Source organism: Teleopsis dalmanni, chromosome 1, assembly GCF_002237135.1.
Source record: "Teleopsis dalmanni isolate 2A chromosome 1, ASM223713v2, whole genome shotgun sequence".
Taxonomy (NCBI): domain Eukaryota; kingdom Metazoa; phylum Arthropoda; class Insecta; order Diptera; family Diopsidae; genus Teleopsis; species Teleopsis dalmanni.
This window is the reverse complement of record NC_051846.1, coordinates 217,032,964-217,059,022: the sequence shown is the minus strand read 5'-3', so window position 1 is coordinate 217,059,022 and position 26,059 is coordinate 217,032,964. Positions and strand designations below refer to the sequence as shown.

The following is a 26,059-nucleotide window of genomic DNA, read 5'->3' as shown; positions in this document are numbered from 1 at the left end:
TATACACTACTCATTCTTACCATATTCAACAACCAATTATTTATATGTATAAAGATGCACTATCATTGTTTACAAGTTTCCAGGTTGCCATACATCTATTATAGTTCATCTTATTATGCAAATTGCACCACTCCTCCTTAGCATCAGCTTGCTTTACTGTGCTTGTTTTGAACAAAATTCGTGCTAATTCTGAACCTTTGTTTACTATTCTTTTTCGCCGTTACTATTATTTTCTTCCACTATTTATTTATATCCCTCTCTGGTCTCAATATGTTTAGCTTAATCAGTTGAAAGTTACATATCGAACTGATAACATCTAATCAAAGCTCATCACACTCCGCGCACATCTACCCACCATACAGTTAATTATGGTTACCTTATCATCAACCGCTCATTTAAACTTCTTTTACACATTTTCTGCGTTACTGCGCTGCTTTTAAATCAACTCGCGTCAGTATAATTTTAAAGTGAGTACAATAATAATATTGCAAAATTCACTTACGTTGAATACATTTTCTCATCCACCGATGGACTAATAAAATAACAAAATAACAAAATTCAACCCTACTCCTACTTTTTTAGTTGCTTCGACACCATATCTTGGCCTCCCATCATTCGAAACCCAAAGCCGTTCCATCAATCAAAGGTTCAAAGCTCTGCTTCCGTGGTACGTTATACCTCCTTTCTCTATACACAATTTACATTTCTTCTCTCTTTAGCTATTACTTTCTATTATCTATTGCACATTCATAATGGATCCCAGTTTCACCGACGAGGAGCTTTTGTCTGCCTATCAACACGCATTTGGCAATACACTTTCGCTGGACACCTCTATACCCATCAACCGTGCCATCTGCACCACCACAGCACCCACATCACCAGCTACAGGCTCTCAAATACATGGCCATCAAGCTCATCCTTTTACTGCCTTGCCATTATTACAATTACCATGTAAATATCTACTATTCAATCCAACCTTACCCATATACCTTTCATTCATCAAACTCAATTCACAATTCATTTTATTCATATAAATCTCCTCATTTAGCTTCCAACTCCCTCATTCTTATTCCTATACTACCACTATTACTCAATACATTTCTAACTGGTTGGATCACTCATCCTCCCTTTGTTTAATTCTCTGCTATATCTATATTTATCTAACAGTTTAATTAATAATTCATTATATTCATCTATTTATCCATATTATACCCATATTCCAAAGCGTTATTGTTCCTTAGTTTGCATATTATGACCTAGTATACTTATCAAAAATTTTGCAAATTACATGCATATCTCTATACTTATTACCCTTATCCTAATGAATTAATTGTCTTACTATATATCCCTATCTACTAAATTATACTCTTTACATTATTACATTATAAATGTTGTTATTCTCTCTATATAAAATCTAGTCTTGCACATTTCTTTAACTCAAATTATATCTCAAAATTCCGTAAATTGCTTGCATATATCTATATTATATTTATAATTCATTATTCTTACCTTCCATCTACATCAATTGATCATTATATCACCTTACTATATACATTATGTTTATATTCATATCTCTAAATATTCAAATTCAATATTCAATATACACTATTACTGAATATCTTGTATCTAATATTTAATATTTAATTGTATTTTTTTTTTTTTTTTTTTTTAAATGTTATTCTTTTTCGTAATAGTAATCTCTCCAATTCCATCTTAAACTTATAAGTTTCTTATTCTCATCTTACCTATACTACTCCCTTTCTTTATAACTAATTAATTCATTATATTATTACTACTCCATACTCAACATTCCATTCCAATATCAACTCTTCCTTATCTAACGTATAGCCCTTAATATTTAATATTATCCACATCTATTTATATTACAACTGTTATTTATCCCTAATATGTAATTTATTGTCTCTCATCCATTCCATCTTAAATTAGTAGGCTACATATTTTTACCTATAATTATCCTATTTACTTCCTATAACTTAATTAATCCATCATATTTATTATTAACCTTCACCCTATCCATCTTATTTATATTTATTTAATTTACTTCATATTTTTACTTCATATTTTTACTCATCCTTTTCCACCCCTATTATGGGATCTATCCATTCTTACTTTTATATCTTACACTTACTTAACAAACTCTATAATACATTCCCCATTACTAATATTCATTATTATTTGTTCTACAATTTACAATACCCATTATCATTACAACCTTCTATTCATTCAACCTATTAAATATTATCTTACATTATGCACTTAACTTTAAATTATATGCTCCTAGTTCTGTCCTTCATAACATACATACACATTGTTTCATCCATTTCTAACCTTTTACCTATATTCATTATTACTCTTACTTTTATCTACTATTTGTCTCTTACTATATAATCGCTTAATATATCCACCCTATAGTTTATTATATTGATTATGCTTATTCTATATTCTTACTCCTTATCTCTCCTAACACAATTCACAATCCTCTACTATTCATTCTTACATTTTCAACTAATTACATTATTATCACTATTCATGTCATTAACCATAAATATTACAACTTCTATATATAATTATTATCACTAATTTTATCTTATTACCGCTCGTATATTTTCCACCCATTCTATTCATTTATCCACAAAATGTTCTTCATTATAGTTTCTGGTTATCTGCTCTTACTGCTCATCACCTAATATATCTCAGCTTACCTATGTCAGCTCACCACCCACGATTTCTTCGCACCCAAATCTTGTATCTCCATCAGTTCAACACCAATCAGTCCACAACGCCGCAACCCTGCCATCTACAGTACAACAGTCTACAGAGCAAGCTACCTCTTACACTCGCACCACAACAACAACCACTAACACTATTCATACAACTACTATTATATCCTCTAACACAGCCACTGGTTTGTCCGTGCTCGCACCACCACGCTCTCCTTCACCGCGCTCAGCATCCATTCCACATCGATCTTCAACTGACATATGGGCGTTCATGGGGAATTCCCCCCCATCCCTCACTCCCCGGCTTTTTTCAAATATTCCACATATCAATTTCCACCCTTCCTTATTCCCTCGCGCCATCCCTGGAGGTTTTATCAACCTCACCTCACTTACTGTCCCTTTAGAATCCCGTATTTTAGTTTTGGTCCTAAATACTGCCCCGTTACACCCCCTACCATCAACGATTATTCCGTAGCTTTAAACCGCTATCACTCTTATTATCTGGAATCTCATATCGACCTTGGCCTTTATTGTAAGTCAATAATGGACGAGCACTTCAACAAATTCCTAGTCGCTATGCGTAACCACCAGAACCCTACTCCCTTCCACTCCATGCTACAACGCCTTTTCAATACCACTCAAGAATTCTTAAAAACACATGGCGACATACTACTAGTGCAATCCGATAAGTGCAAGGCTACAATACTAATCTATAAAACATCTTACATTGACAAAATTAATACGTGGCTTCAGAATTATCTCACCACTGGGTTTTGTGTCCAGATTACTTCTGCCAGTCTCAAAAAATTATTATTTGCTTTACCAACCATGCCCTATCTCTACGCCACAATCAAGACCCATAAACCTGACCATCCGATTCGTCCTATTTGCAGTCCTATCCCATCCATCAACTATGCCTCTATTTCCTCACTATCACTTTCCAAGATAAGCTCTCTTGCCACAATTTAATAAACCCCGATCACTTGACTGTTCATATATTACAGCTCCGCCCACGTCCTGGTTATACCCTTGTTACTATGGACATAAAAGATATGTACCCAAATACCCGAGTTACACGCTTATGGGAACTCTTACAATACTTCATGAATGAAGACTGGTTCAAACAGGCTTGTCCTATTGAAGTTGGCATGTTGCGTTCTCTCCTTGATTTTCTTTTACATAAAGCTAGTCTTTTCACATTCAACGGTAACTTATTCCACCAAATCCAGGGTCTGCCCCAAGGTGGGGGGTCTTCTGGTTTACTCGCAACTATTTTCTTAGATTCAATGTTAGAGCTCCATTACAGTCAATTATTCTCATCTCATAGCGTGCTAACTTGGTGGAAGTATATAGATGACATCCTCCTATATATGCCCTCTGTCACCGTTTGCAGTTTTATGGATTCCTTTTCTCTATGTTCCGGCTACGATGTGTCATATACTTTAGAACAACCAGAAATAGGCTACGGCCCTCTCCCCTGCGTCTATTATCTCGATTATCGCATATTCCATTGTTTTAATGGATTCTTAATTAGTCTCTACCATAAGCCCACTGAATCACTCCGTCTTACCCATTATTCATCACATACCTCAATTCAGAATAAACGCTCAGTAATTACATCTCATTTAAGACGCATATTATACCGCACCAGCGATACCTTCCTCTCCAAAGATCTATCCAATTGCATATCAAAACTTTTAGTCAATGTATATCATTAATTATATAAATCTAAGTATATCATTAAGTATATTATTAAGTATATTATCAAGTATTGTGAATATATCATAAATTTAAGGATGTATCTCTAATTCATACTTATGTTAGTCTATTCAATAAATACTGTGTACTAAAATAAAAATAAAAACTGTGGTTTCATTTAGTTAAAACCATTATATTTCAAAAAATTAAGGTTCGACAAGAACTAAGATCATTCCAAAGTCGACCATAGATGTTATCAGATTACTCTTAATTATATCATACCTCCCTATCATCTATATAATCCCAATGACTGTTAGAAGTTGATTCCCTCAAGAACTCATCTATAACCACAAAAATACAAAGGTCCCAACTTCGATATAAACACAATATATAAAAACCAGATACAACACAAAAACCACGACTACCATTACCATTACCAAGTAAATAAATAACAAGCAATCACATACATAAATATTAAATAAACAAATATATATATATATATATAAATAAATAAACAAAATAATAAATAATGATAATAATAATAATAAATAAATAATTAACTGAATAATTAACTAATTAAATAATTAAATAAATACATAACTAACTAAATTAATCAAATAAAATCATAATTAAATACATAAATCTATAAGTAAATAACCTAACTTACCTTTACAATAATGACACTATATAATCCTATATCTCATACATAATAATAATAATAATAATAATAACTATCTAACATCCTGATATACTTGTGTACATTTAACAAATTAAAGTACACACACTTTCAGTAATTTTAAACTACTAACTTTATTTTATTTCTAGTACATGTATTTATACAATTATTTTATCATAAAACTAAGTGTTAAATTTGTTATCGCTACGTTGTGGACTGTATATTAGCTAGTGGACTGTATACTTAGGCGCATGTGTGTCTAAGATAAAAAAGGTTACAATCTTTGTTATTGATACACATGCGCGTTATCATTTTACATTTGTGCACAGCTTGTGCTATAATCATTAAACATTGAAAAACAATAAAATTTTATCTTTAAAGCATTTAAGTAAACAATAGAAATTTTCTGGAATATTCAAATAATTAATACAGTCCTTTACAAATAGTATTTAGCGGATAACATTTTTGCTTACATATACAGATTAAAAACTTATCTTCTAAAATAATAATAAATCTTAAAAATAAACTATAAAATGTGTTTATGTTTGAACATTCTGCCAGCGGCCTATTTCTACATTCCAATCTCGTTTGATTATTTAGCGTTCATTGGTCTGGTCATATTACAGATTCTCCTTGTTAAAAATGTCCAATCGAGCAATTGCGCGTTCCGTATGCTTCCTTTTTATAAAATATATCACTATACCTATTATCAAAATTGTTACTAAGAAAAGAGATGTATGACTTGCTATTTGATGATATTTAATTTCACGTAATTTAATATTCTCTTCTTTTATGACTTTGATTTGACTCTGAAGCTCTTGCAGTTCATTTGTGTGATTGGATATTAATAAATTTAATGGTGGAAAACGAATTCTAGTAGTGTTCCCTATCTTCGCTGTCAATGTGGCTGGTATTTCCTTTTTCGAATTAGAGTTTATATTAAATGGTGATTTTATTGTAACACCTTCAATTCTTATTGTACATCCTGGTTGCAATGATATTCTTCCCTGTTGTGGAAGTTCTAAAATAAATTGCCGATTTTGATTACACTGGATATGTGCTGATGTTGGTTTAAATGTTTTAAATAACCAATTATTTGCATTATTTAGTTTTACCCAATATAGAGATGATTCCGCTTCAATGTATGTACATTTATAAGCGTTTAAAGGCTTCAATGGTGAAATCTCACACGACGAGTCATCTAGCCATGGCCAATTACCTTCACAAACATACTCCGCTTCTGTGACGTGTTTGCATAAGTTGAGCTGTGTTTCCGTCATCAAATGGTATGAGTCCATTTCGAAATTATATATAAGAAACTGCTTTTGTATCATTGGACTCAAAATTATCCCATGCTTTTCCATAGGCATCGGAATTACTTTGTATAGGTTTGATTCTTGTGTGTCAAATAATGGTATTTCTGCCTTTATGATTAGTTTCTTATCCATTATTGTTCCTATTGCCGATAAAAGCTTATAAATAACTTGCAACTGATTATCGCTATTTCCTGGCAGCCTTAATTTATTTGGAAGATGTTCTTTGATGCTCCTAACTTCTTCATACAGTTGAGTAGGAGTTATCAACGAAGGATTCAATTTCCCATGATTTATGTCAATTAAAAGCTCTTGAACAAGAATGTTCATTAACAATCTTTATGTCCCTTACCACTGGTGGGGGGAAACAATAAAAGATTGGTGAGACGTTGATTTACTTTCAACAACTGATTTTATTTAAATTGATTTGTTTTTTTATACAAAATAAACTGCAACCGTAATTGCAAAACATACAATAAATAAAATAGCTTATTACTTAATTCGCACAAATTGCTTAATAAGCAATAGTTGCGAATGCTTTACTTATGACCTAATTTTTACTTTTTGTTGATTCGTCAACCAAGAAATTAAGCAACAGGTGTGAGCGATTAACTCATGATCTAGTTCTTAATTTTTTGTTGATTCGTCAACATTATGCCGGCTCTGCGTTGGTATTACGAGTTGGTCTAGATTTGGTAGCCTCAGCAGGTTGTTGTTTATGTGCAAGACCAAGCAACATCGTAAGTGGACGGTGATGTATGATTATTGGCTGATGTTGATGGTATTCTCGGTTTAATGTAACACATGTAATATAATACTCCAACGAATATGATTATTATTATAGCTGTAGCCCCGATGACCCATTTCTTCCAATATTGATGAGTCATTATTGTTTTCCAAGATATTTCATCGACTTGGTCCATGTTGTCTTGAGCATCCCTTGCGGAGTACAAAAGCATAGTTGATAAATCTTGCACCAATGGGATAACGGTTTCAATTGTAATTTTATGCATTCTACTGTCACGTATTGAAATGTTCATCATTCTTCCTTCCAGTTGAATAGTCTTAGAATGTATTACACAATCTGGAGAGATATGAATGATTCCCGTATAATTCAGAACTACTTCTTCACGTTCAATATGACAAATTACATGAATTGTCGTTAAATTTGGTGTAATGAATATCCAAGCATTGGGCGTCCAAAGCTCTTTCCAAACTGGTTGTATAACTTGAAATCTTTTTGACGGACAGTTATCGAATGTTAATTTATTATACAATTGCTTAATTACACAATTGGAACTCTCGTCAATGTTGTAAAATATTGTTGGATGAACCTAGTACCATTATTCAGCTTGGTTGCAGTCTCCATTTGGCTGATAGTAACGTCAAAATAAATATTTTACTGCTATAATTGATGCCAAATGTGGATGTTAACAATTCGATTTCTTTCTGGAATCGTGTTGAATCTAATGATTTCATATTCTTCTATATCGCTGATTGTGAAATAACCATAAATTATGACGTTGTCAGTATCCCGAACATATTCCAATCTGTTCATCGGAATTGGTAAGACATACATTTCTGGTCCAATTTTTGAGGAACATCGAGTTATAATATCATTGATTTCATCATGCGAAAGGAATTCATAAATATGACTGCGTTTTAAATATACATTGAAGATCTTATTATATTTTGATTCTACTTCTCGAATGTAATTGGATGCCATTATATATGAATTAAGTACATATATATTCAGTTTATTTCCTTCTCCGATATCATGCCAACCTTGCATCTGACTGATAGCCTGCAATCCTTCGTTTAGTCTTTTACTAAAGCTGTTGATTTTGTTGACGATTTTAGTTTCTGTGTTGTTTACTGCCGCTATTGTGGATATCATGATTCTAGCATTTGATTTAGTATTTTGGATCAATAATTTCTGATTTTGATCTAGCGTTTCAATGTCGTGATACACTTCATCGTTTACACTAAAAAGTGTTGTTGACACTGTACCTAATATTCCTCGGGGACTTCTTGTAACTGATGATTCTGCCGTCAACAATCGATCAATGGTTGTTCTTAAGGTGCGCCCTTCATGACTTAAATTGGAAACTAAATCGTCACATTGTATATAAGGATTGACAGCCTTTGACTTGATACACAACATTGTTGATTGTTTTATGGTGTTATTAACGTTCCTTTGATCTTGAATTATGTGACGGATTGGAAATGTGATAGTGGTTCTAAGTGTTTCTCTTTGTTTTGCTTTACCTAATCCTTCAATGAATAATCCTGATTCGGGATATGTTACAGTGGGTGTTGCTAATGTTGCTAATGTTGCTAATCTCCTGCAGTAGACTTTGTCGAAACTACTTCTTTATTTCTGATAGTGTTTCCAAATGGTAACATATTTTGAGTGTCTGGTTCTGCTTTGATTAATGTTACTTCTTTAAATAATTTTGGGAACTTCTTCTGGTTTGACGGAATATGACCTTCTTTTACATTATCAGTGATTGGTAGAAGAGTCATTAATGACGATCCCACAATGAAATGTCCTGGTGTAAGTGCATTAAGATCTTCAATGTTGTCTGTTAATGGACAGAGTGGCCGTGAATTAAGACAACATTCGATTTGAATTAAGACCGTACTTAATTCCTCGTATGTCAATTTTTGGTCACCTATAATTCTAGCTAGATGATATTTAATGGATTTTACTCCCGATTCCCAGAGACCACCAAAGGGAGGTGAGCCAGGAGGGATGAAATGCCAACGTATACCTGTTTCAGCTAGATGATTCTCTATTTGAATCTTCTGTAAAATGTTGTTTGCACCTGTAAAATTGGTACCATTGTCGCTATAAATATGATGTACTGAGCCACGTCTGCTTATCATTCGTTTGAGTGCTGCTAAAAATCCTTGAGATGTCAGATCTGAAGTTAACTCAATGTGAATTGCCTTTGTTGCCAGACATACAAAAATAGCTATATATGCCTTATGTGTTTTAATTCCCCTGAATTGCGAGCATTTAATGTATAATGGCCCTGCATAGTCTATGCCGCAGTGTGTGAATGGCCTCGAGAAATTTACTCTTGGTGTTGGTAAACTTCCCATTAATTGAGATTGTCCTTTTGCCTTTATTCGAAAACATTTTAAACATTTATTGATGTAAGCTTTCACAGCGCTTGTTCCACGAATAATCCAAAATTTTTCCCGAACGTAGTTTAGCGTCAGTTTTAATCCTTCATGAATCATATTAATATGCGCCTGATTGATTCTGAGTTTGGCCAAAGTACTCGTTGTATGTAAAATTATTGGATACTTTTGGTTGTCAGATAAATCTGCATTTCTTAATCTGCTGCCCACTCTTAGTACTCCTGCACTGTCAACAAATGGGTTTAATGAACACAACTTATTACTTTTCATTAATTGTTTCTGAAGATTAAGCCGTCTGATGTCATCTGAAAAACATTTTTGTGCCTGCTTCACCAACACAATTTCTGCTGCATCGATATCGTCTGCCGACAGATTGTAGATCTTTCTTTCGGATTTTTTATCTTTTTATGACAATTATAAACGAATCTAAGACAATAAGCTGTCACTCGAAGAAGTTTGTTTAATGAAGAAAATCGATTAATAATATTTTCATCTTTGGTAACGTCCACGACGGTACATATTGCAGTTTTTCTGGTTTCCGGAATTAGATTCAAATCTATTACTTCATCATTTTCTGGCCAATTTCCTTCATCTTTTATTAGCCAATTTGGACCATGCCACCATAATGTATTTGAAATAAGATTGTCACCATATACTCCCCTTGATGGAATATCTGCTGGATTATCTTTTCCTGGAACAAATCTAAATTGCCCTTTAAACGTATCCTGAATATACGATACTCTGTTTGCTACAAACGTAGTCCATCTATTTGGGTATTGCCTTAGCCAATTTAATACAATTTTTGAATCTGACCATGCAATAACTTTACTATAGGTAATCTTGTTATTCTTCTGAATGTAATTAATCAACTTTATCAATAGCACAGCTGCGCATAACTCTACTCGGGCTAATGATACCTGCTTAATAGGCGCAACTTTGGTTTTTGATGCTACTAGGGATATTGTAACCTTTTCTGCATTGATAACCTTTGTATATACAACTGCAGCATATCCTGCTTCTGACGCATCTGCAAATCCATGTAACTCGATTAAACTATTCTCTGAATGTTGTGTCCATCTTTTCATGGTTATTTTCTGAACTGCAGGTAATCTCAATTTAAATTCTTCCCATTGTGCCTGTAGATTGGGTGGGATCTCTGTATCCCAACTAATTCTTCTAAGAATGTAGAAGAATCCTTTTTAAAATTTATCCAGATCCTCTGGATCTCACCTTCAATGTCCTTTTGATGTTGGATAACTTGATCTATCTCTTCGATCTCCATTTGTTGAGCGCCTCGGTACGCTTCTGCTTGTTTCACTTCGATGGTACGTTTGCATTCACTTCACTCCGATTTTAAAAGCTTCGGTACGCTTGTATTAACTTCACTCCGATGTTAAAAGCCTCGGTACGCTTGTATTAACTTCACTCCGATGTTAAAAGCCTCGGTACGCTTGTATTAACTTCACTCCGATGTTAAAAGCCTCGGTACGCTTGTATTAACTTTACTCCGATGTTAAAAGCCTCGGTACGCTTGTATTAACTTCACTCCGATGTTAAAAGCCTCGGTACGCTTGTATTAACTTCACTCCGATGTTAAAAGCCTCGGTACGTTTGTATTAACTTCAATCTTAGACTTTAAGTCTCTTTGTTAGGTATATTTGAAACTCTTACCACTGGTGGGGGAAATTTCAAATATCCGGCTCGAAGGACCAAAAATGAACAAGAATGTTCATTAACAATCTTTATGTCCCTTACCACTGGTGGGGGAAAACAATAAAAGATTGGTGAGACGTTGATTTACTTTCAACAACTGATTTTATTTAAATTGATTTGTTCTTTTATACAAAATAAAATGCAACCGTAATTGCAAAACATACAATAAATAAAATAGCTTATTACTTAATTCGCACAAATTGCTTAATAAGCAATAGTTGCGAATGCTTTACTTATGACCTAATTTTTACTTTTTGTTGATTCGTCAACCAAGAAATTAAGCAACAGGTGTGAGCGATTAACTCATGACCTAGTTCTTAATTTTTTGTTGATTCGTCAACAGCTCTATTATTTCTGTTTGAACATTTCTGCTTTCTTCAATTATTCCCTGCAGCTCTTTTGTTACCATGAAAAACTTAATTGACTCCCGATATACCAAATATGATTCCTGCATTGCCGACGACAAGATGTTGAGCCTATCTTGCATTTGTTTAAAATTATTATTTATCTCCGTGGTGGTTCTTTTTAGCAAATTCACCGTAGAATCTACTACCGAAGTTTGCTTATTTATCAGATTCTTGATATCATGCTGATTTTCTAGTAATCTCATCATGTCTTCTTCGAACATTTTTCTATCTTCTGCATCCATTGTACCAAACAATATGTGCTGCAGTGACCCGATGAACTCAAATGGCGCTCTTCTCGTTCTTTGATTTTTATATTGAAGCAAATATTTATTTGTGTCCTGCATCTGCTTTATTTGCTGTCTCATGTCTTCTATAATTGCCACACAATGGTTTTCAAATGTTTGCAGTTTAGAACAAATTTTCTCATTTTCCAATATAGTTGTACCTCCTTTATCAATTATTTCGAAAAAGGGCTCCAAATCAAAACATATTAACAGCTTCCATGATGATGATACCACGTTCATAGATCCAATTTCGTCCAAATAAACCACCGTGTCTTTGTCTATCTCATTCACTTTTCCTCCTTTAATTGCTTCCGACGCTACTCTAGATGGAATTAAAATCATTAGCAATAAAAGTAACATTAAATTAACAGATTTTTCTTTTTTCAAATCTTTTCGTTTAATAACATTTATCTTCTTATTCTCAGCAACATGTATTTGTTCGTGTACGCCTTCCAATACACATAATTTCTGAATCGGACGTTTTATTGTGCCATTCTGAGTTTTTACCGATACTACTCTCACCAGATTATCTTTTCCAGGATGAACCTCAATTATCTTTCCAAGAAGCCATCTTCCTGGATATGTTTCCTCATTCTTCACTATTACCACTTGGCCTTCCTTAACATTTGCTTGAACATTTTTCCATTTGTACCTCTGCTGAAGATTCGTTAAATATTCTTCCTTCCATCGTTTCCAAAAATGTTTCTTCATTGCTTGAATTATCTTTCAACGATTTAATGAAGATATGTTCATATCATCTACTGCTTCTGGATAGTCAATGATAGCATGCCCAATTAAAAAATGACCTGGAGTTAATATATCATTGTCGTCAACATTTGCACAAAGCGGTCGTGAATTAAGTATGCCCTCAATTTGGGTTAGAAGTGTGCTTAACTCCTCATAAGTAAGTTTATTTTCGCCAACAACTCTTTTCAAGTGGTGTTTTATTGACTTCACGGCCGACTCCCATAACCCTCCAAAATGAGGACCTGCCGGTGGAATGAAATGCCATTTTATACCTTCTGCTTCCAATGCACAAACTGCACTCACATTGCTTTTAATAGCCTGTTGTAAATCCTTATCTAATTTTTTGGATGCTCCAACGAAGTTGGTACCATTGTCTGAGTATATATGTGAACATTTGCCTCTGCGTGCAAACAATCGCTTCAGCGCCGCCAGAAATGAGTCTGATGTCATGTCACTTACCAACTCTAAGTGCAAAGCTTTAGTTGCCATACATACAAATACCGCTACGTACCCTTTAAAAGTTTTTTGGCCTAGCCCTTTAGAACATTTAATTGGCAATGGTCCAGCGTAATCTACTCCACAATGAGCGAACGGAGCAGACACATTGACCCTATATTCTGGTAAATCACCCATAAGCTGCTTCTGCTTTAATGCTTTATAACGGCACCTTACACATTCACGTATACACTTTTTAATCAAGTTTTTAAGTCCAAATATCCAATATCTTCTTTTTATAACATTTTCCATCAATCGATGTCCACCATGTAATGTTTCTCGGTGCGCTTCATTTATTATCAAATTCGCCAAATGACCTTTTGCTATAATTATTGGATGCTTTTTATCAAAACCAATTTTTGCATTGATTAATCGACCTCCAACTCTCAAAACTTGGTTTTTGTCTAAAAACGGATTCAAATTTGCCATTTTGCTTCGATGATCTATTTCACAGCTATTTTTCAATCTGCTTATATCCGTAAAAAATTGTGTTGTCTGATGACTTCTAAAAATAGCTGCATCTGCTCTTCTAAACTCCTCTACAGCTAGATATTCTGGAGACTTAGCCTTCCTCAGTCTGTCTATGAAACGAAAAATATATACTACCACTCTACTTAATTTTCTAAAAGATGAATATTTCTCGATGAGCTGATTAAATAAGTCTTCCTCTCTTAATTTACTGATATTTATTATTTTAGCTGCCATTTGTTCTTTTGGCCATGTCATTCTATCATCGTTTAACCAGTTTGGACCTCTCCACCATAACGATTGGTTCTCTAACTTTTCCGGCTGAATTCCTCTGGATGCTAGGTCTGCTGGATTTTCCTTTGATCTCACATAAAACCAATTGGCGCTTGGAATTAACTAGCTTATTTCATTTACTCTTGATAAATATTAAATACTTATATTTGTGACCAAAAATTATTATTATAATAATTTGTTACCGGGCTAATTGGTCAAATTTTAATATAAATAAAAAGACACTAATTTATTATTTATATTAAAAATCGTTTATATTTTATTTCCGATATTTCGACTATCTTCGATAGTCATCTTCGATTACTCTTGATCTAATAAATTTATTTTTGCTTGAATTGCTTTTTATCCAGCATAATGTAATCGTGGAATCACTCCATGCATACATTTTTATCTTTCTGTTAATTATGTTATGAATTTTATTTAATAATTTTGCTAATAGATGCGCTGCACACAGCTCAAGCTTCGGCAATGTTTTTCTATTTTTTATAGGATTTACCCTACTTTTTGCTGCTATTATGGACACCTTTGCGTGCGTTTTTATGTACACTATTGCTGCGTAGGCCTTTTCCGATGCGTCAGCGAACCCCACCAGGCATATTTCATCATTTCCGGTAACTCCTACCCATCTCTCAATTCTGATTGTTTGTATTGCGTCTAAGTTCTGCACAATGTTTTTCCATTCTTTCATCATTTCTTCATTTAATTTCATATCCCAATCTAAATTACTTATCCAGAGCTTCTGCACAAATAACTTAACCAATACTGTAACTGGAGCCAATAGTCCTAATGGATCAAATATTTTACCTAGATACGATAATGCCATTCTTTTTGTTATATAGACGTCTCTACTTTCTGCTATCTTAAACATGAATATATCATTGTTAGGATTCCATTGCAAGCCAAGCGTTTTTATACTTTCTTCTTTATCTATATCAATGACCTCATTGTCTTTTGATTTTTCCACCGTTTCTATTATATCCATGCTGTTAGAGCACCATTTTCTCAAATGAAATCCATACTTCTCCAAATGTGCCGATATCCTTAGCCGAACACTTTTGCACTCTTCTTTTGTATCACCGCCAGTTAGAAGATCGTCCATATAAAAATCGTCTTTAATTATTTTCGATATCTGATTATCCTGACATTCATTTGCTATTTCAAATAACGTTCTTATAGCTAAAAATGAAGCAGGGGCAATACCGTAAGTTACAGTTGTTAACTTGTATTCTTTAATTGGCTGATTAATCTCGCTTGTCCACAAAATATCTTGGTATTTCTGATCATTTTTACTCACCCATATTTGTCTATACATTTTTTCTATGTCAGCAACTATGGCAAATTTTTTCAGCCGAAACTTCAACTATATATCAAAAATATCCCTTTGCAACCTTGGGCCAACATATAATAAATCATTTAAATTATTTTTATTCGTGGTCTTTGCCGAAGCATCAAAAACTACTCTCATCTTAGTAGTGATACTATTCGCTCTTACTACTGCTTGGTGAGGTAGATAATATTTTCCCTGTCTTTTTGAACTTACTTTTTTCATATGCCCATCAGCTAGATACTCTTTCATGAATTCGACATATTCTCTCTTTAATGATGGGTTTGCCTGTAATTTTCTTTCCAAATTTATGAATCGTGCCATCGCCATTTTGTATGAGTCGCCAAGTTGGTGTTCTTCTTTGAAAGGTAACTCAACTATAAATCGTCCATCTTCATTTTTGGTAGTTGTCGCAGCATAATTTTTCATACAATATCCGTCTTCCGATGAATCTTCATCCTCTGGAATTTCTTCTATTTCCCAAAACTTTTCTATGTTGACGACGTTGGAAGAGATGAATCCTTTAATGCTTCTTTTTGCTTGTAAAATACCTGATAATATCCAGCCGAACTTTGTTGATTGCGCCAATATTTTATCTTTTTTAAGTAGACCGCCTTCAAGAATTTCTCCGTAAAGATCGCTTCCTATGATTATGTCAATTCTATCGGATTTATTAAAATTTGGGTCCGCCAAGGTCATATTTTCCCACTTATCTATATTATAGCTAAAGGTTTTATCCGGTTGACAAGATACCAATGATGGTAAAATCAATGCTTCTGCATTTATTTTATATTTACTGGTGAATCGTGGGTGAATTTGAAGATTTATTTTTGCCTTTGCAACGCCAACCGATGTTCCTCCAAGCCCTTGCACCTCCATTTTTACTTTTTTCCTTGGCAAATTTAATATTTGTGCCGCTTCTTCTGATACAGCTGTAGTTTGCGACCCTTGGTCAATTAGAACCCTTAACATAATCATCTCACCTTGAACACTTTTTACGCGCACTTGCGCCGTTGGAAGTAACACATTTTCTGCTGTGCCCGTATTCATTGTTAATGTTGATGTGTTATTATTTTGCCCTGAATTAATGTGCAAAAGAGTATTATGCCACTTCCCACAATCTTGACATTTTGTCTTACTATTGCATCTTTTTGTAGTTTTATGCGATAAACAGACGCGACAAATTTTAGCGTCTTTTACCCATGTATTTTTGTCCTTGACTTGTAGCTTTAGAAACTCATAACACTTTATTGCCATATGTCCTTTTTTGTTGCAGTAAAAGCACTGGTAATCATTTGCTACTATAGTTGTCGCTGTTGTTTTTTGAAAAGACTTTACATTATTAGTTTGTTTCTTAGATTTAATCGCCTCTACTGCTTGGTATTGCTGCTCCAGAAACTGTAATACATCGTCCATTTTTTGAATCTCCTTTGTCCTTTTTATATTTTGCTCATATAGCCGTAATCCTTCCTTATCCAACTTCCTGATTATAATCCTTGCTATTATTGGATCTGCTTCATTCGTTTTTATACCCATTGCCTTCAGCCCCTGGATACATTCTATCGATGTGTCAAGCAACTTTTTCAAACTTGACGCTGAATCATTATATACAGATGGTTGATCGAGCAATTTATCGACCAATATTGTAAACAACATTCTTTCATTTTCGTACCTTTGCGACAAAATCTCCCAAGCTACAGCATAATTCAATTCCGACACCGGTAGATGTTGTATCAGCTTGCTTGCTTCTCCTTTTACTAATGTTTTGAGTCGATACATTTTCTCAACATTCGAAATTTTTCCATCCTCATGGATAAGCCTTTTATATAGATCATGAAAAGACGACCATTCTTCAATATTACCGTTGAAATTTGGGATTCTAATGCAGTCAAGCTTAACGTTGTTCCCCTCACGTAATTTTTCCATTTTATTGGCTAATTCATCTAACGCCTTATCGTATTGGTCTTCAATCTCATCATAATCATTCATAATGTTTACTTCATTGTACGACATTTCAATAACCAGCTTCTTATAGATACTTCTAATGTCTTCGAACTTTCTTTTCCAGATTCCATTAAGTTGTTCCAATCGCGTGACAGTATCATAATGGTCAAGATTTTCTAACATCTGTCTTAACCTTGCGATGTTATTGTTATATTGCTCTACTAGATTGTTGATTTTATTTTTCTCAATTTGACTTTCCGTTATTTTCTCGTCTACACTTTTGCTTTCAACAGATTCTGCATTTCTATCTTTGCTTTCAACTATTTCTTCGAGCATTGTTTTCACCTGAATCACTTTTTGATGCACTGTAGTGTAAAAGTCCTCTTTAAAATATTTGTCTTCCTTATTCTCCGTTAAGAGTATTTTCTCGTGATTATCTTTAAATTGATTCCATAATCCTTGTAGTTTATCTAAACGTTCTTTTATTGTATTCGCACGCAACTCACGTTTGCTGCTATTCTTATCGATATTCTTAACATCGTCATATATTGCTTTTTGCTGTTTTAGCAGAGCTAATAATTTTGATGGATCCATTTTCTTTTTACCGTACCGATATTTAAATCTCGATCAATGCTTTTTGCACTATATTTAAAATTTTGGCACCGATGTTTAAGCCTCGGCCCACGCTTGTATCTTTTAGCACTGCACTATATATTTAGTTTATGGCACCGATGTTTAAGCCTCGGTCCACGCTTGTATCTTTTAGCACTGCACTATATATTTAGTTTATGGCACCGATGTTTAAGCCTCGGTCCACGCTTGTATCGTACTGTACTCAATTTCACTTTATGTCTCGAAGGACCAAAATGTACATTTAACAAATTAAAGTACACACACCTTCAGTAATTTTAAACTACTAACTTTATTTTATTTCTAGTACATGTATTTATACAATTATTTTATCATAAAACTAAGTGTTAAATTTGTTATCGCTACGTTGTGGACTGTATATTAGCTAGTGGACTGTATACTTAGGCGCATGTGTGTCTAAGATAAAAAAGGTTACAATCTTTGTTATTGATACACATGCGCGTTATCATTTTACATTTGTGCACAGCTTGTGCTATAATCATTAAACATTGAAAAACAATAAAATTTTATCTTTAAAGCATTTAAGTAAACAATAGAAATTTTCTGGAATATTCAAATAATTAATACAGTCCTTTACAAATAGTATTTAGCGGATAACATTTTTGCTTACATATACAGATTAAAAACTTATCTTCTAAAATAATAATAAATCTTAAAAATAAACTATAAAATGTGTTCATGTTTGAACAACTTGTGTAGTATATTACAATAGGGTGGCTCAAAAAAACTAAAATGCGATTTTTAATGAGCGCACCCCCTAGGAATATGCCATTGACCAAAAAAATGATATTCCCAAAGTTATGGAGCAATAGGATTACAAATGACGTTGCGCCACTCGAGCAAAGTTGGGTTTTCAGTACAAAAAACAGAAATTTTTCAATTCAAGGTCATTTTTTATCTTTGTTACTTGTTTCAACAGTTATTAATATGTACTCATTTGATAGATAATTAAAATATCTCTTTAATAAGATACTGATGAGCAAAATCGGTTAAAAATTATGCGCAAAACACAATAATTAGTTGAGCGACTGTGCTCTGTTTTCTATTTCATAACTTTTAGATGGCATGCACAATGCAATCGCAAATGTTTACAAGAAACGGAAGAAACATAAATAAAAAATAAAAATAATACATTTCTACTTAATAATTTATATAGACATATAAGTAGAATTGAAAACGTAGTCAAAACAAGAATTATTTGGTAAGTAAAGAGAAAATGGTCGTACAGGGAATATGACTGAAGTTAATATCCTTTTAGCAAACGAAGCAAGAGCGGCTGAAAGTTTCATTGATTTTAATTAGAATGAATTCGATGAAGAAATTTGTCTCAAAATGGAAGCTGAATCTTTAGTCACAGTTCAACAAAATTGGGATAACGCAGACAGAACGATTCAATTTATCACTCCTATTTTAGTTACCGCCCTGGACAAATGCAAGGTTTCGGATCGCTACGCTATACATATTTTGTAGTGGTTACCTATGGCACTTAGGTGCCATCTAAGATTCTCGATGGATGGCGAAATCATGTACTTACTAAAAATGTTTATTTTAAGAGATCAATTTACATATAACTCGGATGATTTGTACGAGATATATACATTTTTATGGTGAGCATATGTGTGAAAATTTTAACCCATACTAGGTAAGGTTATGTTCGGAAGGCTGACAGTTGTCAGCACTTCTACTCGGAGACATATGTTGCCCATTGGGATGCCCTCAAAAAATTTTACCAGGAGATGCGAGTTGCTAATCTTTGTTATCCTTGTTAAACCATTTGGCTTTCCAGATGAAGTTGAGGAGATCCGATAAGTTTGCTTTCGTTATCTCTTCTACGCCAGTAAAATAAGGATCCGCAAGACGTAGCCTTGTTTGAAGTCCTTGACAGAGATGCAGGAAGTGGTTGATAGATTTTACCTCCTCTTCATCTTAGCAACTTCTGCATAATCCACTTGTTGGAACTCGCAACCGTTGGAGCATCGGCGCAATGGCACAGTGCCCCTTTAGTACTCCAGAAAGCACACGAACTGCAGGTTTGTTGAAGCCTAAAATGCTTTTCGTTTTATTTTTGTCCAACTTAGGCCATAAGATTCTAGCGACCTTACAGTCTTCGCGGTTAGTTTATAAATTGTTAGTCACCGTATTGATTTCCTCTATTATCCTATACAGTTTACATATCGGTGTATGTATTGAGAGGTCGGCCTCTTCTGTATGCAGTTCAGAACCTCTTTTGGCCATCTCATCTGCTAGTTCGTTCCCTTCAATATTTCTATGTAGAAGTATTCGAAATGTATTATGTCCAGCAAAGAGAGACCTTATGATGTTTGATGCCCATCAGTGAATCGCGACATTTTAATACTATCTTGGAATTTAAATTCAATTGCTTTCAGTGCGGCCTATCTACAAAAATTGTGATATTCGAAGGACGAATTGTACTTTTTTGTCTATTGTTGGCCTCTTTTTCGATAGCGTATATCTCGCCGTGAAAGACGCTGTAAGTAGCAGGGATTCGGTAGCACTGTCTTATCTGCATATCTTTCGAGAAGATACCTGCTCCCGTACCGCTTTCCATCTTTGAGCCATCTGCACAGATAGTAACTGTAGAGTTACCGGTCATAGATCCAAGCTCTCAGCTATCTCTGGTTAGATAAAGAGTGGGAACCCACTAATGAAGTTATTTTTCTCAAAGAACCTTATTGATTTTGTGACTGACGAAATAACAAATTTCTTGGATCGTTTTTGCCTATCTAATAGTTTTATCAGTTTCGATCCTTCGCCATGGATGGAGACGCAAGATTATAGAGATGCACTTGAATTCTGTGCCAGACTTCATATGATAAATGATTGTATAGAAAGAGGAATTAGGCTTATGATGGATTATAATTCGATTTTGACAAAATATGAAGAGGAAAAACAATATGTTCTGCAAGTAGTCGAACATTATCATAAAAATTGTCCTTCACATAGTCAGTTTTATGTTATAAAACATAATAAACACAATATATTAATTACTGAAAAAAAAAGTTTTCTTGAAGTTATAATTTTTTATAAATCATTAACTAAATCGTAGCATATACCTATTACGTAATTGTGCATGCCATCTAAAAGTTATGAAATAGAAAACAGAGCACAGTCGCTCAACTAATTATTGTGTTTTGCGCATAATTTTTAACCGATTTTGCTCATCCGTATCTTATTAAAGAGATATTTTAATTATCTATCAAATGAGTATATATTAATAACTGTTGAAACAAGTAACAAAGATAAAAAATGACCTTGAATTGAAAAATTTCTGTTTTTTGTACTGAAAACCCAACTTTGCTCGAGTGGCGCAACGTCATTTTTAATCCTATTGTTCCATAACTTTGGGAATATCATTTTTTTGGTTAATGGCATATTCCTAGGGGGTGCGCTCATTAAAAATCGTATTTTAGTTTTTTTGAGCCACCCTATTGTAATATACTACACAAGTTGTTCAAACATGAACACATTTTATAGTTTATTTTTAAGATTTATTATTATTTTAGAAGATAAGTTTTTAATCTGTATATGTAAGCAAAAATGTTATCCGCTAAATACTATTTGTAAAGGACTGTATTAATTATTTGAATATTCCAGAAAATTTCTATTGTTTACTTAAATGCTTTAAAGATAAAATTTTATTGTTTTTCAATGTTTAATGATTATAGCACAAGCTGTGCACAAATGTAAAATGATAACGCGCATGTGTATCAATAACAAAGATTGTAACCTTTTTTATCTTAGACACACATGCGCCTAAGTATACAGTCCACTAGCTAATATACAGTCCACAACGTAGCGATAACAAATTTAACACTTAGTTTTATGATAAAATAATTGTATAAATACATGTACTAGAAATAAAATAAAGTTAGTAGTTTAAAATTACTGAAGGTGTGTGTACTTTAATTTGTTAAATGTACATTTTGGTCCTTCGAGACATAAAGTGAAATTGAGTACAGTACGATACAAGCGTGGACCGAGGCTTAAACATCGGTGCCATAAACTAAATATATAGTGCAGTGCTAAAAGATACAAGCGTGGACCGAGGCTTAAACATCGGTGCCATAAACTAAATATATAGTGCAGTGCTAAAAGATACAAGCGTGGGCCGAGGCTTAAACATCGGTGCCAAAATTTTAAATATAGTGCAAAAAGCATTGATCGAGATTTAAATATCGGTACGGTAAAAAGAAAATGGATCCATCAAAATTATTAGCTCTGCTAAAACAGCAAAAAGCAATATATGACGATGTTAAGAATATCGATAAGAATAGCAGCAAACGTGAGTTGCGTGCGAATACAATAAAAGAACGTTTAGATAAACTACAAGGATTATGGAATCAATTTAAAGATAATCACGAGAAAATACTCTTAACGGAGAATAAGGAAGACAAATATTTTAAAGAGGACTTTTACACTACAGTGCATCAAAAAGTGATTCAGGTGAAAACAATGCTCGAAGAAATAGTTGAAAGCAAAGATAGAATTGATTGAGAAAAATAAAATCAACAATCTAGTAGAGCAATATAACAATAACATCGCAAGGTTAAGACAGATGTTAGAAAATCTTGACCATTATGATACTGTCACGCGATTGGAACAACTTAATGGAATCTGGAAAAGAAAGTTCGAAGACATTAGAAGTATCTATAAGAAGCTGGTTATTGAAATGTCGTACAATGAAGTAAACATTATGAATGATTATGATGAGATTGAAGACCAATACGATAAGGCGTTAGATGAATTAGCCAATAAAATGGAAAAATTACGTGAGGGGAACAACGTTAAGTTTGACTGCATTAGAATCCCAAATTTCAACGGTAATATTGAAGAATGGTCGTCTTTTCATGATCTATATAAAAGGCTTATCCATGAGGATGGAAAAATTTCGAATGTTGAGAAAATGTATCGACTCAAAACATTAGTAAAAGGAGAAGCAAGCAAGCTGATACAACATCTACCGGTGTCGGAATTGAATTATGCTGTAGCTTGGGAGATTTTGTCGCAAAGGTACGAAAATGAAAGAATGTTGTTTACAATATTGGTCGATAAATTGCTCGATCAACCATCTGTATATAATGATTCAGCGTCAAGTTTGAAAAAGTTGCTTGACACATCGATAGAATGTATCCAGGGGCTGAAGGCAATGGGTATAAAAACGAATGAAGCAGATCCAATAATAGCAAGGATTATAATCAGGAAGTTGGATAAGGAAGGATTACGGCTATATGAGCAAAATATAAAAAGGACAAAGGAGATTCAAAAAATGGACGATGTATTACAGTTTCTGGAGCAGCAATACCAAGCAGTAGAGGCGATTAAATCTAAGAAACAAACTAATAATGTAAAGTCTTTTCAAAAAACAACAGCGACAACTATAGTAGCAAATGATTACCAGTGCTTTTACTGCAACAAAAAAGGACATATGGCAATAAAGTGTTATGAGTTTCTAAAGCTACAAGTCAAGGACAAAAATACATGGGTAAAAGACGCTAAAATTTGTCGCGTCTGTTTATCGCATAAAACTACAAAAAGATGCAATAGTAAGACAAAATGTCAAGATTGTGGGAAGTGGCATAATACTCTTTTGCACATTAATTCAGGGCAAAATAATAACACATCAACATTAACAATGAATACGGGCACAGCAGAAAATGTGTTACTTCCAACGGCGCAAGTGCGCGTAAAAAGTGTTCAAGGTGAGATGATTATGTTAAGGGTTCTAATTGACCAAGGGTCGCAAACTACAGCTGTATCAGAAGAAGCGGCACAAATATTAAATTTGCCAAGGAAAAAAGTAAAAATGGAGGTGCAAGGGCTTGGAGGAACATCGGTTGGCGTTGCAAAGGCAAAAATAAATCTTCAAATTCACCCACGATTCACCAGTAAATATAAAATAAATGCAGAAGCATTGATTTTACCATCATTGGTATCTTGTCAACCGGATAAAACCTTTAGCTATAATATAGATAAGTGGGAAAATATGACCTTGGCGGACCCAAATTTTAATAAATCCGATAGAATTGACATAATCATAGGAAGCGATCTTTACGGAGAAATTCTTGAAGGCGGTCTACTTAAAAAAGATAAAATATTGGCGCAATCAACAAAGTTCGGCTGGATATTATCAGGTATTTTACAAGCAAAAAGAAGCATTAAAGGATTCATCTCTTCCAACGTCGTCAACATAGAAAAGTTTTGGGAAATAGAAGAAATTCCAGAGGATGAAGATTCATCGGAAGACGGATATTGTATGAAAAATTATGCTGCGACAACTACCAAAAATGAAGATGGACGATTTGTAGTTGAGTTACCTTTCAAAGAAGAACACCAACTTGGCGACTCATACAAAATGGCGATGGCACGATTCATAAATTTGGAAAGAAAATTACAGGCAAACCCATCATTAAAGAGAGATAATGTCGAATTCATGAAAGAGTATCTAGCTGATGGGCATATGAAAAAAGTAAGTTCAAAAAGACAGGGAAAATATTATCTACCTCACCAAGCAGTAGTAAGAGCGAATAGTATCACTACTAAGATGAGAGTAGTTTTTGATGCTTCGGCAAAGACCACGAATAAAAATAATTTAAATGATTTATTATATGTTGGCCCAAGGTTGCAAAGGGATATTTTTGATATATAGTTGAAGTTTCGGCTGAAAAAATTTGCCATAGTTGCTGACATAGAAAAAATGTATAGACAAATATGGGTGAGTAAAAATGATCAGAAATACCAAGATATTTTGTGGACAAGCGAGATTAATCAGCCAATTAAAGAATACAAGTTAACAACTGTAACTTACGGTATTGCCCCTGCTTCATTTTTAGCTATAAGAACGTTATTTGAAATAGCAAATGAATGTCAGGATAATCAGATATCGAAAATAATTAAAGACGATTTTTATATGGACGATCTTCTAACTGGCGGTGATACAAAAGAAGAGTGCAAAAGTGTTCGGCTAAGGATATCGGCACATTTGGAGAAGTATGGATTTCATTTGAGAAAATGGTGCTCTAACAGCATGGATATAATAGAAACGGTGGAAAAATCAAAAGACAATGAGGTCATTGATATAGATAAAGAAGAAAGTATAAAAACGCTTGGCTTGCAATGGAATCCTAACAATGATATATTCATGTTTAAGATAGCAGAAAGTAGAGACGTCTATATAACAAAAAGAATGGCATTATCGTATCTAGGTAAAATATTTGATCCATTAGGACTATTGGCTCCAGTTACAGTATTGGTTAAGTTATTTGTGCAGAAGCTCTGGATAAGTAATTTAGATTGGGATATGAAATTAAATGAAGAAATGATGAAAGAATGGAAAAACATTGTGCAGAACTTAGACGCAATACAAACAATCAGAATTGAGAGATGGGTAGGAGTTACCGGAAATGATGAAATATGCCTGGTGGGGTTCGCTGACGCATCGGAAAAGGCCTACGCAGCAATAGTGTACATAAAAACGCACGCAAAGGTGTCCATAATAGCAGCAAAAAGTAGGGTAAATCCTATAAAAAATAGAAAAACATTGCCGAAGCTTGAGCTGTGTGCAGCGCATCTATTAGCAAAATTATTAAATAAAATTCATAACATAATTAACAGAAAGATAAAAATGTATGCATGGAGTGATTCCACGATTACATTATGCTGGATAAAAAGCAATTCAAGCAAAAATAAATTTATTAGATCAAGAGTAATCGAAGATGACTATCGAAGATAGTCGAAATATCGGAAATAAAATATAAACGATTTTTAATATAAATAATAAATTAGTGTCTTTTTATTTATATTAAAATTTGACCAATTAGCCCGGTAACAAATTATTATAATAATAATTTTTGGTCACAAATATAAGTATTTAATATTTATCAAGAGTAAATGAAATAAGCTAGTTAATTCCAAGCGCCAATTGGTTTTATGTGAGATCAAAGGAAAATCCAGCAGACCTAGCATCCAGAGGAATTCAGCCGGAAAAGTTAGAGAACCAATCGTTATGGTGGAGAGGTCCAAACTGGTTAAACGATGATAGAATGACATGGCCAAAAGAACAAATGGCAGCTAAAATAATAAATATCAGTAAATTAAGAGAGGAAGACTTATTTAATCAGCTCATCGAGAAATATTCAT

General features: G+C 33.6%; 5 protein-coding genes across 5 annotated transcripts; 1 reads left to right on the top strand and 4 right to left on the bottom strand.

Annotated features, from left to right (window-relative positions):
- Positions 1-5,735: 5,735 nt before the first annotated feature.
- On the bottom strand, positions 5,736-6,758 carry LOC119667294. Its single transcript, XM_038076584.1, has one exon. It carries the CDS (start codon positions 6,756-6,758, stop codon positions 5,736-5,738), a length of 1,023 nt encoding a protein of 340 aa, XP_037932512.1.
- A 2,007-nt stretch (positions 6,759-8,765) lies between these two features.
- On the bottom strand, positions 8,766-10,663 carry LOC119667293. The gene is made up of 2 exons (XM_038076583.1): positions 10,096-10,663; positions 8,766-9,979 (listed from the first exon to the last, which is right to left on the bottom strand). The coding sequence occupies exons 1-2, from the start codon at positions 10,661-10,663 to the stop codon at positions 8,766-8,768; spliced, it is 1,782 nt and encodes a 593-aa protein (XP_037932511.1).
- A 2,045-nt stretch (positions 10,664-12,708) lies between these two features.
- Positions 12,709-13,653, bottom strand: LOC119667292. Its single transcript, XM_038076582.1, has one exon. The coding sequence runs from the start codon at positions 13,651-13,653 to the stop codon at positions 12,709-12,711; it is 945 nt and encodes a 314-aa protein (XP_037932510.1).
- Positions 13,654-14,351: 698 nt separating this feature from the next.
- LOC119667290 lies at positions 14,352-17,845 on the bottom strand. Its single transcript, XM_038076581.1, has 3 exons — positions 15,524-17,845; positions 14,480-15,259; positions 14,352-14,378 (listed from the first exon to the last, which is right to left on the bottom strand). The coding sequence occupies exons 1-3, from the start codon at positions 17,843-17,845 to the stop codon at positions 14,352-14,354; spliced, it is 3,129 nt and encodes a 1,042-aa protein (XP_037932509.1).
- A 4,747-nt stretch (positions 17,846-22,592) lies between these two features.
- On the top strand, positions 22,593-25,561 carry LOC119667289. The gene is made up of 3 exons (XM_038076580.1): positions 22,593-24,389; positions 24,654-25,433; positions 25,535-25,561. Exons 1-3 carry the CDS (start codon positions 22,593-22,595, stop codon positions 25,559-25,561), a joined length of 2,604 nt encoding a protein of 867 aa, XP_037932508.1.
- Positions 25,562-26,059: the final 498 nt, after the last annotated feature.